Source organism: Camellia sinensis, chromosome 5, assembly GCF_055761805.1.
Source record: "Camellia sinensis isolate YWXY chromosome 5, ASM5576180v1, whole genome shotgun sequence".
Lineage (NCBI taxonomy): Eukaryota > Viridiplantae > Streptophyta > Magnoliopsida > Ericales > Theaceae > Camellia > Camellia sinensis.
In genome coordinates this window covers 15,416,330-15,437,198 of record NC_138965.1, presented here as the reverse complement: position 1 = coordinate 15,437,198, position 20,869 = coordinate 15,416,330, and the positions used below count along the sequence as shown (strand labels likewise).

The 20,869-nt window shown below is 42.9% G+C and overlaps 1 protein-coding gene across 1 annotated transcript; it reads left to right on the top strand.

The window, feature by feature from the left end:
• The first annotated feature begins 12,204 nt into the window (after window positions 1–12,204).
• On the top strand, window positions 12,205–14,633 carry LOC145791240 (protein FAR1-RELATED SEQUENCE 5-like). Its single transcript, XM_082871565.1, has 4 exons — window positions 12,205–12,306; window positions 13,476–13,667; window positions 13,773–14,058; window positions 14,206–14,633. Exons 1-4 carry the CDS (start codon window positions 12,205–12,207, stop codon window positions 14,631–14,633), a joined length of 1,008 nt encoding a protein of 335 aa, XP_082727691.1.
• Window positions 14,634–20,869: the final 6,236 nt, after the last annotated feature.

Below are 20,869 nucleotides of genomic sequence, written 5' to 3'. Positions count from 1 at the left end.
AAGGAGTGGCAACAGAAGAGGGGCGCAAAAGCAAGACGTCCCCTTGCCGCTCAGAAGATTGTGGAAGACATTCCACACCATCACAAGCAGAGAGTAGAAGCCTCAGGACAGGCGATACTCAATCCAGAACCTCCAGAACTCATTACTCCAGGTCTGAGAGAACGAGATCATTGAGGTCTTACACTGAGAGAAGTACCTATCGACCCTTGCGCTCGCACCAGACATCATCCAGGCAGACAGAGTTGCCAAGATCATCCGATTTGCGGAACATGCTGGAAGAAAAGGCACGATGGAAGGAGGATACTAGGGCGCGCAACCCTCGCAGGGTATCTGCCCTTCAGCGGTTGGCTCCTCAGACACATGGAAGCGTCGAGGTCGGAATACCGTTGCCACGCCCTGCCTACGAACCAACGGACAAAGCATTAGCAAGGCTGCAAACCTCGCCGTTCGTTTCGACAATTGAAAACGCACCCCTACCTTCAGGTTTCCTTCAGCCCAAATTCACCATGTACGAGGGGAAGACGGACCCCTACATACACCTAAGCCACTTCCGCCAGGTTATGGCGGTATATCGGCGAAACGAGGCTTTGATGTGCATTCTCTTCCCATCAAGCCTTGGCGACCTAGGCTTGACTTGGTTCAAAAAACTTCCAGAAGGCAGCATAGCCTCCTCGGCGCAATTGGCGGAGGCGTTCGTCACAAGGTTCAGAACGAACACCAAAACCCCGGTGGAGATTGACCAGCTACTCTCCATCGACATGGGCGAAAATGAGACACTAAGATCCTACAATAGTCGCTACTGGGAGACATTCAACCAGATTGGGGACTGCCCCACCAATCTTGCCATTGCACAATACAAAAGAGGCCTTCCAGTCGGAACCAGACTAAGGGACTCAATCACCATGACACCGCCCCTCACCATGGAGGCCTTGATGGAAAAAGTGCATCAGCACATCAGGGTGGAAGAGGATGGCACCCGTGCCAAAACAAAATCTGGCATGACCGCAGTACTAGATAAAAAGACCGCAGCAAAGATCAACGCGGTAGAACGTCCGAACAAAAACGGACGAGGCAGGCGAGACAACGGAGAGGACCAGGATAAAAGATGGTTGAGAGTCCGCACTGCCATAACCACGGTATTCAAGAAACCGATCTACCGGATTTTGAGCAAAATACGCGATGAGCCTTTCGTTAGATGGCCAGCTAAGCTAGGGGAAGCACAGAAAGACTACGACGAAAGATCGCGATGCACCTTCCACAAAGAAAAAGGGCACCGCACTGAAAATTGTATGCCATTGAGACAGCATCTGGAGGAGTTGGTGGCAGCTGGTCACCTAGATAAATACATTGAAGGAGGGATGTAACCAGCCCCCCAGGACCATAATAACCCCAATGGAATGCCAATTGACGCCCCACCTCAAGGTGTGATCAATGTGATACATGGAGTATTCGAACCTGAGCGTGTATGCGAGCTCAGAGGGTCGATCAAGAAGGCTAAGCACTTAAGGGAGGTATTAAGTGCCCAACCTACTATCAAAAAGGGAGAACAAAGGCCACGAACGTCATGTCTTTTTCAGACAAGGACCTGGAAAGAATATATTGCCCTCACAACGATGCACTGGTCGTCACCCTTCGCATCAAGGATTATGACGTCAAACGAATTCTGATAGACCAAGGTAGCTCATGTGAGATAATGTACTACGACACCTTCAAACAACTGAAATTAGAGGACAAAGACCTGGCACCAACTGTATCCCCCCTGATCGGATTCGACTCAATGCTAGAGTGGCCAGTCGGCAAAATCATTCTTCCAGTCAGGGCAGGAAGCGTGACAAAACAAGTGGAATTTTAGGTGTTAAAGGTCCCTTCCACTTACAACATAATCTTGGAAAGAACATGGCTGCATGCCATGCGCTCTGTAGCGTCATCCTACCATCAAATAATACGGTTCCCCAACGAAGTCGGTGTAATTGAAGAGGTCTTTGGAGACCAAATTATGTCCAAACAGTGCTTCGACACGATTAATGGCAGCCGTGCTGCCAAGGGATATGTTCATTCGGTGGAAGAACCTGAAAGCAATGAACTGTTCACAGATGTCGGCAAAGCAGCTGACCAAAAAGCAGTGGAAGACTTGGTAAAGGTAGGAATAGATGATAAGAACTCGGATAAGTTCTTTTTACTCGGTTCGTCGTCGTGCAGCACTGAGAGGTTAGAGGTCTTGGAATTCCTGACCTCTAACATCGAAGTGTTCGCCTGGACACCTTACGACATGCCTGGCATCGATCCAAACTTCATCTGTCACCAACTCAATGTCCACCCATCTGCCAGACCAATCATTCAGCGCACTCGCAGAACGACGCTCCACCACGCCGAGATAGTGGCGGAAGAAGTGGGAAATCTGCTAGAAGCAGGAGCTATCAGAGAGGTGCACTACCCCAGATGGATTTCCAACACAGTCGTGGTGCCAAAAAAGAATGGCAAATGGTGTGTCTGCGTCGATTATAAGACAGTCAACAATGCATGCCCAAAGGACAGCTTCCCCCTACCACGGATAGATCAACTGGTAGACCTAACGGCGGGGCACAACCGACTTAGCTTTCTGGATGCGTACAGAGGCTACCATCAGATTGCCATGTACAAACCAGACCAGGAGGTCACGTCCTTTACCACTCCAAGAGGACTATATTGCTATAAGGTTATGCCCTTTAGACTAAAGAACGCAGGAGCAACACTCTAGAGAATGGTCACCAAGATGTTTGAGCCGTTGTTAGGCAGAACAGTGGAAGCTTACATCGATGATATGGTGGTCAAAAGCAAGGATGAGAACGACCATCTAAGGGACCTAGGTGAGATGTTCCAGATTCTGAAGAGGCACAAGTTGCGTCTTAATGCATCTAAGTGCGCGTTCGGTGTAGGATCTGGCAAATTCTTGGGCTTCCTGGTGACCAACCGGGGTATAGAGGCAGACCTCTCCCAGATCAAAGCTATTCAGGATCTAGAGAGGCCAAACTCAATAAAGGAAGTGCAGCATCTCACCGGCATGGCAGCCACACTCAACCGATTCATTAGCCGGTCGTTAGACAGACTACGACCATTTTTTCAAGCATTAAAAGCCAAGTTCGAGTGGGACGAAGAATGCGACCGAGCTCTGGAAAGCTTGAAAGAATACATGTCTTCTCCACCACTGCTGGTCACCCCAATACTTGGAGAAGAACTCTTCCTGTACCTGGCGGTCTCTCAGCATGCAATTAGCGCAGTATTGGTCCGTGCGGAAGGAATCCAACATCTGCCCATCTATTATGACAGCAAGACATTGCTGGGTGCCGAAACAAGGTATTTGCCACTAGAAAAGCTGGCCTTAACCTTAATGATGGCATCAAGGAAGTTGTCGCACTACTTTCACGCCCACACCATAGTTGTCCTCACAGCTTTCCCATTAAAAGCTCTGTTTGAAAGAGCGAACTTTTCTGGGAGAATCTTGAAGTGGGCAGTAGAGTTGGGACAATTCGACATCAAGTTCCAACCCAGAACCGCGATAAAGGCCCAAGTTTTGGCAGACTTTGTCGCAGAATTTACCCCAAGAAGTCATCATATCTGCCCAGTCGACCTGACTGACACAACCGAACTGGGGATAGAAATTGACGCTGGAATAGCGCAACCCCTGGTGCAGTATACTCCGTCAGACCCCATGGCAGACCATAGTAAAGATAGCAAGGAAGAAGCAAACCAAGCTACACCGAGCCAAGACTTACCAACAAATAAAGACATGGAACAATCAGATAACGAGGGGCATACAACAAGCATGGACCTTGGAGAAAACACCAGCAACATTCTTGACCCCACGACATCATCTGACCCCTCCACTTGCTAGAAGTTATTCGTTGGAGAGATGTGGAAGCTCTTTGTGGATGGAGCATCCAACCGGCATGGCGCAGGACTTGGCATAGTCCTCATCTCACCAGACGGCATGGTTGTGGAGCAAGCAATCAACCTTGGCTTCCCAGCATCAAACAATGAAGCAGAGTATGAAGCACTTCTTGCAGGACTCAAATCAGCATTCTACATGAAGGCCACCGAACTAATGGTCTACAACGACTCACAGCTGGTGGTAAACCAAATTTCTGGCGACTGTGAAGCAAAGGATGACAGGATGGCCAAGTACCAAGAATTAGTCCGAACAGAGATCAAGAAATTTGAAGTAGTAAGAATAGAACAGATTGGCAGGGAGGAAAACAGCAGAGCAGACGAACTAGCAGGCTTTGCATCAATGACAGATACATCCATCCCTCACCTACTACTAATTGACTACCTACCGAGACCAAGCATTGAGGACCCCGAAGTAGAAGAGGTACGTTGCGCCGAACTAGGCCCCTCATGGATGGATCCCATCATACTGTTCTTAAAAGACGGCGTCTTACCGGAAGAAAAGAAAGAAGCCAACAAAATTAGAGCAAAGTCGCAGCGATTTTGGCTCTCCCCATCTATGGCATTGTACAAAAAGTCATTCTTAGGACCTTATCTAAAGTATGTCCACCCCAGCGAAATAGAAGCATTCTTGTTCGAAATACATGAAGGGGTGTGCGGAAGCCACCAATGAGGAAAATTGTTAGCTTACAGAGCCATTTTCACAAGGATACTGGTAGCCATACATGCAGGCAGACTCGGAGAAGTATGTGAAGAAGTGCGAGAAATGTCAGAAGTTCGCACACCAAATACATCAGTCGGCCAGAGAACTCCTACCAATGTCCAGCCCATGGCCCTTTGCAATGTGGGGCTTGGACATAGTAGGACCACTTCCAATAGCACTCGGAAACAGGAAGTTCTTTCTCGCAGCAGCAGACTACTTCACAAAGTGGGTGGAAGCAGAAGCATTGGCATCAATCAAGGAAAAAGATGTGAAGAAGTTCGTCTAGCAGAATATCATTACTCGATTCGGCATACCTAAAGCCCTAATATCAGACAACGACACCCAGTTTGATGACAGAATCTTCAGAGGCTTTTGTGAAGAATACAAAATAGAGTTCTACAATTCTACACCGGCATATCCCCAAGCCAACGGCCAGGTGGAAGCGTCAAACAAGGTCATCTTGGATGGACTTAAGAAAAGGTTAGAAAGAGCAAAAGGCAAATGGGCTGACGAGCTTCCTCATGTCTTATGGGCTTACCGCACCACACCTCGACGATCAATAGGAGAAACACCATTCTCCTTAGCCTATGGCATGGAAGCAGTAATGTCGTTGGAAGTTGGCCTCCCCACAATTAGAAGCGAAAATTTTGATCCAGACTTGAATGTAGAAGCCATAACATTGGAGTTCGACCTTGTAGAGGAAAGAAGAGACAGAGCACTGGTTCACATTGCCTCATACCAACAAGAGTTATCCAGGAAATACAACAAAACAGTGCATCCAAGGCAATTCAAGATCAGAGATTGGGTGTTGCGCAAAGTAATGAGAAACACTTTGGTCCCAGGAGATGGCAAATTAGGGCCTAATTGGGAAGGACCCTACAAAGTGGTCGGATTAGCTGGCAAGAGGGCATACCACTTAGAAGATGAGGACGGCAAAGCAATTCCCTGGCCATGGAACGCTGCCAATCTCAAACTATTTTATTTTTAGCTTTTCTTCAAGATACTTGTAATTTTCTTTTTTCCCCAATAAAACAAGTAGTTTTCTTTTCAGTATAAATGTTTTATTCTGTAAAAAGAGATTGTATTAAGTAAGTTAGGGACATCAACAGCAAGGTTGGTCGGAATAACCAAACACTCTACTCTAGGTTGGCTGGAAAAACCAATCTAGAGGTTGGCTGGAAAAACCAACACCCCTCCTAAGCCCAGGATAAGGATCCAGGCTGCAGGACGTTTGGTTGGAATAACCAAACATTTTATTCTAAATTGGCAGGAATAACCAATTTAGAGGTTGGCTGGATTAAACCAACTCTTGGTACTCTTGAGCCGAAGCAAGGACATCGGCTAAAGAGTGGTTGGCTGAAAAAACCAACACCCCTCCTAAGCCTAGGATAAGGATCCAGGCTGCAGGACGTTTTGGTCAGAATAACCAAACATTTTATTCTAAATTGGCAGGAATAACCAATTTAGAGGTTGGATGGATTAAACCAACTCTTGGTACTCTTTAGCCGAAGTAAGGATATCGGCTAAAGAGTGGTTGGCTGGATTAAACTAACTCTTGGTACTCTTTAGCCGAAGAAAGGACATCGGCTAAAGAGTGGTTGGCTGGACTAAACCAACTCTTGGCACTCTTCAGCCAAAGTAAGGACATCGGCTAAAGAATGGTTGGCTGGACTAAACCAACTCTTAGTACTTTTCAGCCGAAGTAAGGACATCGGCTAAAGAATAGTTGGCTGGACTAAACCAACTCTTCGTACTCTTTATCCAAAGAAAGGATATCGGCTAAAGAGTGGTTGGTTGGATTAAACCAACTCTTAGTACTCTTTAGCCGAAGTAAGACATCAGCTAAAGAATGGTTAGCTGGATTAAACCAACTCTTAGCACTCTTCAGCCGAGATTAGGATCTCGGCTAAAGAGTGGTTGGCTGGATTAAACCAACGCTTAGCACTCTTCAGCCAAAGTTAGGATATCGGCTAAAACGTGGTTGGCTGGATTAAACCAACTCTTAGTACTCTTCAGCTAAGATAAGGATCTCGGCTAAAGAATGGTTGGCTGGATTAAACCAACTCTTAGTACTCTTCAGCCGAGGTAAGGATCTCGGCTAAAGAGTGGTTGGCTGGATTAAACCAACCCTTAGTACTCTTCAGCCGAGGTAAGGATCTCGGCTAAAAAATGGTTGGCTGGATTAAAACAACTTTTTAGTACTCTTCAGCCGAGGTAAGGATCTTGGCTAAAGAGTGGTTGGCAGGTATACCCAGTTAGTTTGCAAAGTTAAGACCGGAATAGATAATCTCAGCCAAAAAATGGTCTACTTCATTCAAATTACAGTAAGAAAGCAAGTACAAGCAGGGCAGTAAACTGAAAATACAGTTGGAACAAAAGAAGATTTTCATTGGCAAGTTCAAAGCAAATATAAAGGAGGGGCCCCAGCCCGGTTAGAATTTGTGTCCAGCAAAGAAAAGAAAATACAGAAATCAAGCAAGAAGAAGAAGAAGGCAAATTCAAGCAAACAGATCATCAAGATCCGTATCAAGTTCAACTCGCAGCCCAGATTCAGTTGGTAGCTCGGTTTCGGTCGGGAGTATGGTCTCGGTTGGAAGCACGGTTTCAGTTGGAAGTTCGACAGTCAGATCTTCCACCATTGGCTCTGACCGAGCCGATTGACAGGCGGGATCATTGACAACTGGGGTATCGTTAGGCACGGTTTCTTCTTCATCTGAATCTTCAAGAAACTGTTGCTGAGTGGTATCAGCATACTCTGCCAGTGAGCTCAGTATAAAGTATTGAGGAGGATTAAAGACCTCGGTCTCAGGCCCATGACCGAGCTGCACCACAGCACCCCTCCACCTGCATTTAAAGAGGAGATCCTTTGCAGCTTCACACTGCTTAATGTATAGGGCTTCACCCTCTTTAAAGCCCCGGTCCTCTGCAGCCTCCAACTTCTTCTCAAGTTCCGTTATTTCGGCTTTCTTTTTTCCTTCGAGCTTGGCCAGCTCATGAAGGTATTTGTCTTTCATCAGTGTCAGGGACCTTTGTTTATCAGCATTAGCCAAGGTAACTAGTCTGGTCAGACGGGTGACCTCGACCTCTAGCTCGGCGGTCTTCTGTTGAGATGCTTCTAGCTCAGCCGTTTTGGCTTCAGCTTCTGCTATGGCTTGCCTTGTTGTTTTCCTAAGTTCTAACACTCGCTTGTGAGCGATATGGTTTTCTGTATGGCCTACAAAAGGATGGTAAGACACTTTTTCAATATAACCGAGCTGTTAGATTGGACAAATTTCTTTAGAAAAAATAAAGTATAGGGACAACTCACCAGCACCATGTGGACGAGCGAAGGGCCTTCAGCTCGGTCAGGTGGTTGTGGTGCCTCATGTTGGCTGGAAGACAAACACCTTTAGCCAAGTTGAAGGCCATCAGGTGGTCTTTTTCTGCGACCACTGAGTCCGAATCCGTGATAGCACGGTTCTGAAAGCTGATTTTTGGAGCCCACTTGGAGGAGGTAGCTTGGTCAGAGCGCTTCGGTTGTGGGCTCGGTGGAGGGCTTGGCAGAGTGGTTTAAGGAACCACGATTTCATCTTCATCAACAAGATGTTGCTCGGTTTGGGTAGTTCGGGCACGCTTCTTCGGGCGAGATGATGAAGGTTGTTGAGAAGGCAGAGCTACTACGGTTTCTTGAGTTTGACTAGCTGGCGGTACCTCAGTTGGATTTGTTTCAATCAGAAGGGCTCGCACGACTCTCTTTTTGGCCATCTCTTGCTCAGCAGTTAAAGGGATTAATCTGATTTGGGGCAAGGTTGGGTCCGGTTCAGGCGAAGCCTCCAACAAGAAATCAGTTACCTTGGTCTTTCGCTTGCCACTGTATCGATAGGTCGGCTGGAAATTCAATAGCTCGGTCCAACTTCGGCTTGGATATCGAAGCGTGGCACGAAGTGTAGCTAGGTTAGGGTAGCTGTACTGTGACTTGAGGAAGTTCGAGTCTGCATAAAAAGAAGACAACTGTTAGTCCGGTTCAAATATTGAAATCCGAAGTAAAGAAAGGCGTTCAATGGAGCTAAGATAAACCTACCGACTACCCCCTTGTTCCAGTTTATTCTGTCACCAGGGATCTGGGCTTGTTGGTCCTCAAAATTCCCAAATACCCAGAAGAAATCGTCGTCGTTCACATCTTTGTCCGAAGTATCTTTTATTATCTTTTCACGCCGACGTCTTATTCTTAAATAATAGACCTATCCATCTTTGGCGGATCCTATAGAATATTGGTGGAAGAGTTCTGCTAGCCCGAGGTTAAGACCAGCCCGGTCGTTTAGCGCGGCAATGCCGTTTATTATACGGTAGGAATTAGTGGAAAGTTGGGTAGGGCAGAGTTTGGTTTGCCTAAGGAATTCACAGAGGAGGGGCTGTATGGGGAAGCGTAGACCGTACTCTACGATTGAAATAACATTAAAAGGGACAAAGCCTTGCTTTCCCCAAGGGATGGTGTCTAGCTCGGCCAATGAAAGGTGGACATCATCTGGGATTTGGTAGTCCTTGCGAAATTCAGCCATTGTGCTAGGAGAGTCAACTAAAAACCTATACTTTCCTATTTGTGGTTTGTTATGAATAAATTATATGTGGGTGTTAGCTCGGTGGGAAAATGATTTTGAGTAGCTCGGTTGAGCGCTCAAGGGAATGCCTGGGCAACCTAAGTTTGCAAGGTAAAAAACAAGGGTGTTACGCACATATCGTGGGACCGTGCTAAGAAGAAATAACGGCAAGATAAATGAAGTCCTAGCTCGGCTATGCGAAATGCTTCATGTCTTAGCTCGGTTTGAGCAAAGGGTCTGTTAGCTCGGTTTTAGCAAGGGATTTGTTAGTCTGGTTGAGCATCAGGGGGCAGCGCTCTTAGTTCGGTCTGAACTACGAAGGCTGGGTTAGCCCCAAGTTATAGCTCGGCCGTGGTTGAGACTAACAGACGCACTATTACGCAGACTTAGTGCGAATTTCTAGCTTGGCTGAGTTAAAACAAAAGGTGGTTTGACTTGATAAAACTAATGGCATAACATGAAGTGTTAGTTTGGTCGAATGGTCTGCCTAGAATGACCTCAACTACAAACGACTTTTTAGTTCGGTTATACTATGATTTTGGATCAAAATCAGTGTTCTTCAGTTTATTCGTGACAAGCCAGAGGTTTTATTACACGAAAGAAAGGTATGTGTTTTGAAAAAACACACAAAATACATGTATTGTAAAAGCAAATGCGAAAACAACAAAAACAAGGCAGATTTGAGTAAACTTACCAGGTTAAGAGGAAGAAATTAGATATGGAAGCAACGGCAATGAAGAACACGAACTCAGCAAATTCAGGGTTGGAGAAGTTCAGGAACGAAAGAGAGAGATGAGGAAATGAATAGTGTGGTGAGTGATTCGAAAAAACAAAGAGTTTTGTTTTGATGGAAGGACTAGAGGCGGGAACTGTTCAAAATTCACGGAGTACGAAGACGGGGTGACAGCTGCATTGGGCCAATCAGAGGGGGCCACGTGTCATAGGAATGAGAAGCGATTCAGTTGCTGTGATTGAAGAGACGTTTTGACCGGACAGGTACAGCCCAATGTGAATTTAGCTCGGCTGGAAAGGCTAAAATGGTTTTTAGCCCGGCTGGAAAGGCTAAAAGGGTTTTTTACCTGGCTGGAAAGGCTAAATGGTTTTAGCTCGGTTGGAATTCTGAAATTTTTTAGCTCGGCTGGTAACAGGTAATCCCTATCATGCTACGCAGATGGAATTAAGGGGCAATTGAGAGGGTAATGGGCCGTTATGGGCCACATTGCGAAGGGCTGAGTAAAAAGGCCATGAAGTTACTCCGGCCCAAGAGAGGTGTAAAGTTACTCCGGCCCGCGAGAGACCTGAAGTTACTCCGGTCCCAAAAGAGCTTATGGTAAGTTTGGTCGTCACTCACAAAAGTTATCCCGGTTTGGATCGGAGTATTGGTTATTCCGGTCTAGACATACCGTGGTTAGCATTAAGAAGAGCCAAGGTAAGAGCAGTGAATGGAAGAGCCGAGCTAATATTATCTCGGTCTAGTCTGCAGCTTAGCATAGCCATGCTTACCTCGGTCATGTTGAAGTCTGACCATGATAGAACCATCTCACTTGGTTTATGCAGTGAGGGGGGTGTTGAAGGATAGGCATTATTTTTCAGGAGTATGAATCCTAGGAGGACTCTACATGGAGGAGTAAAAGTCCTACTAGGATTGTGCCACGCGGAACCTATAAAAACTTACAACATCACCTATGGAGAGGTAACACACAACTTTGATTCTCAAATACACAGAGCTTTTTGTCTTTGTCTATTTTGCTGACTTAGGCATTGGAGAGGTATCCGGCACACACCCGCCGGCTAGCTCACGTTTGTGTTTTCATGGAGTAAAGCGACGACGTTTGGAGGAGTGCAGACTTGATCAACAGGATTATACGAGAAGATTTATTTCTTTCCCGTACAGTTAGTGTTCAGTTCGCTCGGCTTTGCTGTGCGGTGTAAATCTGTTCGGTGGTTTGCAGTAGGTAAGTCCGTTACGGTGCTAGTGGTGTATTGGGTTGCTCCGTTATGGTGCTGGTGGAGTATGGGTTTTCGGATGCTCGTTCATTGGCTCGAGTTGTCCTGTTCGGCATGCTCCAGGGAAGACGATGAAGTGCTAACCACGCGCCTTATATGCGTTTGGGTGCTCTCTTGGACCTCGCGTGTGTGCCTCACGGTCAGAGTGGGCGTGCGTTCAGTTGTTGAGGCTCTGCAGAGTCGATGTCACTAGCATGGGGTAGTCACGTGGGTTGGGCAGCCTGCTCAACATAGGGATAGCACGTGGTGGATTTGTGTGGTTGGTCATTTGGTTTGGGACTTCTGAAGTGGTCTTCAAAAAGTTGAGTATTGTATATTATGTGCTATTTTGGGAACATAGTAAAAAGTCATGTTTTTGGACAAAATGTTCAAAAATGTGACTGTTAAAAACGCAACAAAATTCATTTGGAAAGTGTCAAAAACGTAGCCCTAAAATTACAAATTAGGGCCTATGAAAAAAAATAAAAAAATAAATCTCTTATGTTGGGTAAGGATATTTTGGTCATTTTAATTTGATTTGACACCATAAATAAATATTAAACTAAAAAACAAAAAGTCAGTTTTTTACCAACTTCCCAAATCATTTCCAAAAAAGCCAAAAAGCTTGGTAAAAAGCCAAAAGCCAGCTTTTTACCAACTTCCCAAAACAACCCTATATATATAACTTAGTTGATGTATGGCTGCATTTTGGGAGTTCAGATCTTCGGCCGCTCTTTCCTGCAGCACTCCCAGCAGCACTACAAAACGAGGTCGTTTTGTAGTGCAAAAACGACGTCGTTTTATTTAGTTGGTTTTTTTTTTTTTTTTTTTTTATAATTTTTTTGTTCCCAAAATTCGAATTTCCCGCCTGAACTTTGAACCCTCATTTTGACTTCATCTTCGTCCCTCTCTCCTCTGTTTTGCTCTAACCATGCAGCTGGATAGAGAGAGTGCGAGAAGAGAGGCGCTGGAGAACGAAGAGGGGCTCGGCGCCATCTGCAAAGACAGAGAACGATGGTGGACGGAGGCGATGGTAATGGAGAGAGGTTGGCGGAGGGACGTGAGTCCGGCTGTGACGCGACAATGGCGGAGAGACGCAAGTCCGACTGTGACGAGGTATATTTCAGTCTTTGTGTTATGTATATATGTATATTTCAGTCTCTGTGTTATGTATATATGTATATTTCAGTCTCTATATTTACATTTTGTTTGGATAATCAATGTATACATGTATTTGCAGACATTAGAAATATTTCAGTCTATTTCTCTATTTCAGTCTCTATGTATTTGCAGACATTACAAATATACCAGTGCTATAATTAATTTGTATATATTAATTTTTCTCTATACATTTCTCTATATTAATTTTTATATATAATTAAGGATTTATATATAATTAAGGATTTTGTTAATTCAGAAATTACTAATTAAGGATTGAGATATAATTAATGGTTTTTATATATAATTAAGGATTTTTATATATAATTAAGGATTTTGTTAATTCAGAAATTACTAATTTTTAGATATAATTTAGATATAATTTTTATTTATAATTTAGATGAGTTTGTTAAGGGTTTAGATATATTTTTTTATCTATTTCAATCTCTGTGTTTGTGATCTATGCTATAATCTGTGTTTGCATTCCTTTGTTTACTAGTGGAAGCTGCATGGAGTCTGAATCTTCTTTGAAACTGGTTTCAAAAATATGGTCTTGCTAATTCTTTTATAAAAAAAAATTGTGTATCACCTACCTAAATCTACTAATAGCTGCCTAATGCCTCAAACTGTTGATCTGCTTGTATAAAGAAATTAAGTCAATGCTGAATAAGATAAAAAAAGTATAATTGCTGAGCCTTATTCTTTTGTTATTATCTTTTATTTTTCCCCATCTTTAGCTTGAAAACTAGTACAAGTGACATGAGTAGATGAACTGTAAGTATACCTAGCACATCAAATTTATTAATGCCTATATGATGAATGATACGTAGGTATTGTAACTACTGAAAAAAAGAAGAAGTTGGGCAGCACATGTAAGCAGTCAATTCCCTAGTGCATTATGCTCAAAACATTTTATTGTCTTCCTTTAGATTCAAGTTGTCCATTCATTTGAAAGGATGCAGAAACTTGTAATTTTTTAACTTTGATTTGAACTTATGATCATTAAAAAAAAAAAATCTAAACACTGGCATACCTATCCAAAAAACTGGCATACCTGTCCAAAAAAATCCAAGTTATAGATCGAAGTAATATAAATTGATTCATTGAACCTATAAATCGAATTGCAGGTAATCGAAGAAAATAATGTTGTTAATGAATTGGCTAATTGTGGTTGGAAGCCGAAATTGGGCATGTCATTTGACTCTGAACAAGCTGCATATGATTTTTACAATACCTATGGCGGAAATGTGGGCTTTAATATTAAGAAGCTATATGCACACAAGAACAAACATACTAAGGAAATAACTTCACGGACTTTTGTATGTTACAAAGAGGGAACTTGAGGTATTGACAAGTGAGATCCACTAGTAAAATTTCCGAGACAAGAGGTGAGGTGTGGTTGTGGTGCTCGATTTATTATCAAGTTAGATAGAAATTTAGGACAATATGTTGCCATTGATTTTGTTGAACATCATGATCATGATCTTGTGCCTCAAGAGTGTATTCATATGTTGCCATCCCAAAGAAAAACATCTACTACCCAAGCAATTGAAGTAGAATTGGCTTCAGAATCTGGAATTCCTCTTAGGTCTACTTATGAGCTATTTGGTAGGGAATCTGGTGGAAGAACATCACTTGGCTTCACCAAATTGGACCGAAAAAATTACTTGAGATCGAAGAGAGAAAAAGATTTGGAATATGGAGAAGCGGGTAGTGTGTTGCAATACTTTCATAAGAAAAGTTTAGAAAATCCATCCTTTTATTATGCAGTCCAATTAGATTGTGAAGAGCAAATAAGTAACATATTTTGGGCGGATGCATAAATGATAATGGACTATGCTCAATTTGGTGATGTAGTGACCTTTGACACTACTTACAAATTACATAATGAACATAGACCTTTTGGAACCTTTGTTGGATTTAATCATCATCGAGAAACTGTTGTATTCGATGCAGCGTTGATGTACGATGAGACTGCCGAATCATTCACATGGTTATTTCAGATTTTTTTGGAGGTAATGTCAAACAAAGCTCCAAAAACTATTTTCACCGATCAAGATGCTGCGATGGCTAAGGCCATTCCAATTGTCATGCCTAGTACAAACCACAGACTTTGTACATGGCATTTGATGCAAAATGCTGTGAAGCATGTGAGTTCCCTCTTTCAAGATATTGGGGTAAAGGGTGTCTTTTCAAAATTTATGCATCAAATTGATGATGAAGAAGAATTCAAAATACAATGGGACCAAATGCTTGATAGGTATGATACACACAACAATCATTAGTTGGCGCAAACTTTTGGTGTGAAGGAGAAATGGGGATGGCCATATATTATGAATTCTTGGGCAGCTGGAATGAGTACTACTCAACTAAGTGAATCATTCAATGCATTTTTGAAGGATTATCTCAATTGTGATCATAACTTGATGGAATTTTTCAAGCATTTTGAGAGGGTGCTCTATGACAAGAGGTATAAAGAATTGGAAGCCGAGTATAATTTGTGTCAAAAATTGCCAAGGGTTTCCATTCCAACTGTGATGTTAAAGCAAATGGCAGATATTTACACCAAAACAATTTTTGAGGAATTCCAAAATGAGTACGTGCAGTCCATTGAAGCGTCCATTGTAGGCACTATTCATGATGGTGAGAGTACCATATTCACAATTCAAACGGATGTAGATGGAAAAAAAGATAAGAATGTGACAATGGATAGAGATGGTTTTTTGAGTTGTAGTTGCAAGAAGTTTGAAGTGAAGGGCATAGTGTGTCAACATTGTTTAAAGGTGCTTAGAGAGATAATCAATGCAAAGGACCTTTCTGCACAATACAAGAAGTTTGAAGTGAAGGGCATAGTGTGTCAACATTATTCTTGCAACTAGTAGCGTTATATTTATTATTTTTGGTCTTTTGTGATGCATGTAGGATGGTTCTTTTCTACTTATCAAGGTCAATTTCAACCTTCTTCCGATATGGGTAATCATTCAATACAGGTAATATTTAATTTAGGGTGTTTACCTTTGACATGCATAGACGTTAGCGAAATTGAACCTCATACGAAACCAACATATCGTGCATTATTAACTTTTTTTTTCACATTGCCTTATTCTTTGCTTTATGTTGGTTTACTTTAGGGTGTTTACACTCCACAAGGTCAATCTCGACCTCCTTTTTCCATGGGTAGTAATTATGTTGAGGTAATATAAAATATTGTTTGTTTTTTAACATGAAAATGCATTATGAACTTTTTTTGCCATACATTGTCTTATTCTTTGCTTTATGTTGGTTTACTTTGGGGTGTTTACACTCCACAAGGTCAATGTTGACCTCCTTTTGCCATGGGTCGTAGTAATTATGTTGAGGTAATATTTCATATTGTATGTTTTTTAAAATGAAAATGCATTATTATTTTTTTTTTCATTTCACTTCTTCTTTTATTTATGTTGGTTTACTTTAGGGTCATGGTCGTGCAATCTATATTTCCCAATCTCGACCTGAATCCCAATCTCAACCTTCTTTTGCCATGGGTCATACTAATTATGTTGAGGTAACATTTCATATTGTATGTTTTGTAAAATGAAAATGCATTATTACTATTTTTCATTTCACTTCTTCTTTTTTTTTGTTGGTTTACTTTAGGGTCATGGTCGTGCAATCTATATTTCTCAACCTCAATCCCAATCTCGACTTGAATCCCAATCTCAACCTTCATTTGCCATGGGTCGTACAAGTGTTCATCATGTCATGTATCCTACATATGATGTGAGTTGTAATTGCTTACATACTTTACATTGAAAATGTAGTATAAATTCTAAAAATATTTTAATACATGTATCATTATTGCAAGGAAATAACACGCCTCAGTCAATGCCGCCTGATTCAATGCCTTTAGTGTATCCCACTCCAACATCGTTTCAGAAATTGCTTCGAGATACTACTGCAATCCAACTGTTACAAGCCTCACATAGTCCTGCTGACAGTCATGTGGATGGACATCCCTGGAAGGCTTGCACCAAACGATGATCTTATTATATTTGTGGATTTGGGTGTATTTTTTTTATGTTCGGTGGGATTTGGATATTTTTGATGGACAGTTTTTTTTTTTATGTATTTGTAATGTTTTGTGGGATTTGTATAATTTTTATGGATATCTTTTTTATGTATTTGTAATGTTTGGTGGGATTTGGATATTTTTTATGGACATTTTTTTTATGTATTTTTAATGTTTGGTGGGATTTGGATATTTTTGATGGACATCTTTTTTATGTATTTTTAACGTAATGGACAGATTACACTTATTTGCTATTTTGATTACACCCTGTAATGGACAGGTTTGATTTTATTTCCTGTTTTAATTACACCCTGTAATGGACAGAATACTGTAACAGCGCCCGTGTGGGGGGCCTCGATGCTACAGTTCGGACTCGATTTGTGTCACGGTTCTTAATCTGAACCAAAGAGTCCAAATCTGGCAAATCGTTTTGAGAAACAGATTTTTGAAAAAGTAGTGCCAAACATGGACTGCTTTGCCAGATACAGAGTCGCCACCTAAATATTTTTTATGGGAGAATTTAGGAAACCCTGACTCGGTGCCGAAGGCCACATGTCCGTCATCACCGGAGTTGTCTCGGCTCGGGAGCTTGGGTACGATCGGGGAAGGTCAGCTATGAGCACCCCCTTTCGCCCGGTCCGAAGACCGGCCTCTACTAACCATGATATCCGATTTTGAAAACGTTATGTGTTCTTATTCCATTTATTAGCCTAGAATTACTATGTTATGCGCACAGCAAACAAGTATAGACCAAATCGCCCAAATTGGAACAAAACATTTCATGTTTGTTTAAAAATGGTTTGCTACTCGCAAGTAGGCTAAAATGCAGATTTTGCCACCCTCAAGTGGGCTTTTGGAAAAGATGGTTTTGCCACTATCTAGTGGGCTTAAAACTCACAGTTTTAATGCATTATTCCAATTTAGGTAATTCAACCTCCATCTACAGGCATTCAAGCAGTTATATCACATAAGCAGCTAGCCTCATGGTAATCATACTGTCATGGCAACACTCACACGCATGCGATATGCTAAAGCATAAAAGCTTACCTAGTACTCCGAGCCAAAACAGTAAACTAGTTAGCAAAAATGTGCGTGTCCTAGTTCATGTTAAATTGCCTAATGCAACACATACAGGATGCAATTTAGATAGGCTCGGTTATCCTAAAGATGGCATGTGAAATGTTGCAACTAACAAGTACTCAACTTGGAATTGAAACGTACAATGTAGTTTGTATGATGTACCGAGCCCGGTGCATGTCAACAAATGCATGAATGCACGCATGCATAGCATAAGGTATGCTAAAATAAATATGCCCTAATCTACCATCATAAGCAGGTAAATAAAAGGGAGAAAGAAGTGGGGATTGGAAAACATACACACCACCCACACACACTTATTACAAATATGCCCTCGCTCGGAGGGACCAAATAAATATTACAAATTAATTAACTACGCAAGCTAATTAAATATTACAAATTAATTAACAAATTAATTATTCTAAGAAAACAGTAAACCGCCTCGGGAAGCGCGCCGCCATGCGTAGGCTGCCTCTGTTTTCTTTCCTGTGCTCCTCTAGAGGCTGCCAAAATTTCAGGACTGCTTCCTTGGATGCTGGGAGACACCACCGGCTGGGTGAAATTGCCACCGGCACTGAGATGTTGCCACCGGCACAAAATTGAAGCTGTCGGCAGAGAAAAGATTGCCGGCCGGCACCTTACACTGCCGGTCGGCAGAGTATTCCTGCAGAACCTGCAACCCACAGCAACAGAGGACAAGGCAAAGCATGGCAGCACATTTCAAGGCATATATGCACCAACCATGTCTCTTATCATTGTAATGACTCAAAGGGACATGTGCCTCGATTCTCGGACCACCAATCACGCATTTCCATGCATGATGGCCCAAAGAACCAAGTATGCAACTTTGATTTCAAATGTATGCAAACCAATCAAACAAAACTCCCAATCCCTATCACCCAAGTCAAGGGACAAGGAATGCATGCAAGATGCAATGCAACCTAGGCATACAAGCTAAGGATGCAACATGCCGATACAAGCAAACATGCAAGATGAGCATGCAAATAAGCAAAGGATGGTCTTAAACATGAATTAGGCAGCTCTAGTTAGGCCCAAAACAGTGGCCAATGGAAGAAAATGAAGTGCCTCGAAATGCGTGCGCACGGGCACGCAAACCGAGGCAAAGGCATATGCAATGCAATGGCTAAAATGGCATATAGAATGCAACATGGACTTATACTAACATGAGAGAGCCTCAGCCACACTCACATAAGAGGCCGATGAATGAAAATGGAGTGCCTCGAAATGCGTGCACACGGGCACGCAAACTGAGGCAATGGCATACGCAATGCAATGGCATGGAAATGATATGCAAACATGCCAATGGGATTTCAGCAGCAAAATGAGGGGGCAAAACAGCCCCGAAATGAGGCGAAAGTACGCCCGATGCATGGAATTCCTCCCGAAATGCGAAATTAGGCACCCGAAATGGCTTACAGCTATACAAAGCATGCATAATATGGACATGGAGCATGAAGACAGAAGCAAGACAGCTCTGAGACAAGCATTTTTACAGTTTATGACATGGCCAATCAGCAAGCAAAGATGGGGCTAAAATGGCATACAAAAATGGCCCTAAACATGCGATTATGAAGCAACTCACAGCTACTAACCCCAAATGGGTTAGGGCCCTTCAACAACATTGAAGAGGGGCCCAAAATATGCACATTTACAGTTCATGGCAAGGCTCAAAAACAGATACAAGCATGGCAAACAATTTATGCAAGATTAAGGCCACAAAAGGGCTATAACATGAAGTACACAAAATATTCATCAAACAGCCAAAGACCCTAAATAAAACATGTTAAGAAGGTCAAAATAAAGCCACTTTTAGTTCGGAGCAAGGTCCAAAAACAGCAACATCAGGGGCTGCCAAGACATACAAAAATGGGACCAAAAGGAGGATATAAAGGGAAGTACAACATGGAAGTCTCAAACAGTGTTGAGCCCTTCTTCAATGTTGAAGAAGGGCTCAAAATAAGCCTATCTACAGTTTACTACAGGCTCTAAAACAGATCATACACTGGCCAAAAAATACATGCAAGATTATGGCATAAAAGGAGGATATTGAAGCAAGTGCAAGCTACTGTCCTCAAACAGCAAGAGGTCCTCAATAAAACATGAAGAGGACCTCAAAATATGATGGTTTGAAGTTTGGGTCGGAGCCCAAAGATGCAAGAAACTATGGCTTATGTATTGATCAAGAAAAGGCTAGAAAAGAGAAAAAAAAGGAGCTCACCCTTGTAGACCAAGTCTTGACAGCCTCTTGGCTTGAGTTGCAGCACTCCTAGCTCTGAAAATCAACCTCAAGCTTCTGGAATGGATGATGGAAGCCTTGTGCTATGAGTTGGTGTGTAAATGGCCAAGGATAATGGACTTTTTTGAGCTTGGAAGAGGAGGGTTGAATGTATAGATATAGGTTTGTATGTATAATGGTGCCTCAGCTGGTTTTTCCTCTAACCTAGCATAAGGAAGAAGAGGGCTTCCTTTATAGAGCCAAAACCAAGTGCAAAGCTTCTTGAGGAAGCTAACAAGAGTGCATATCCTCCATACACGTGTATGGAGGATCCTGTCTGTGCCCTCCAGCTGGCACAACTGGCATACACTCTATCTGTAGAATGCTCCGGAAGGTCGTCGGCTAGCAAAATATGCCGGTCGGCTACTTTAAATTGCCGGTCGGCACAATAAATGGCCGGTCGGCACAATAAATGGCCGGTCGGCACAATAAATTGCCGGTCGGCACAAACATAGTGCCGATGGGTGGCCGGTGAGGTCAAAAAAGTGCCGGTGGATGTCCAGATTGAAGCCCCGGAAGTTATCTTTCCAATGGCGCAAACCTTGCATTAAAATTCCTTCTGTGCAAAAAGTTATGCCCTTTTCCGTGAAGCCGCGCAGATTCGATCCAACCGGGATGATGCCCGACTTCAACTGATCATATCTCCCCCACCCGGACTTGGCTCTAGGAGATTCTTGAGTGCAAAATGAAGCCCCGGAAGTAAGCTTTCCGACGGTGGTGGCCCCATAGCTAAACTCCAAGCGTACAGACAGATAAGCCCGATTCAGCGAGGGCTGCTCGACTTGCTTCTACCCGGATTCATGCCGAACTTTTCCCAGACCAGTTTTCTCCTCTCCTTTCCTCTTTTCTTCAACTCCAAACCCCTAAACAAAGTGTTTTGAAGGATTTGCCTCTCTCCTTGCCGAAGAAATTGAATCTTTGCCCTGCACATCTCTCAACACCGAGCAAACCATCAGTGGTGCCCAAGTCTTAAGGGCGGTCAAAAATGGGGTGTCTACAAATACACTTATTCCCTGTTTTCATTACACCCTGTAATGGATAGATGCTGGGACAGGTTGAACATAACCATAACCATACAAAGTGAACGACATAACCATACA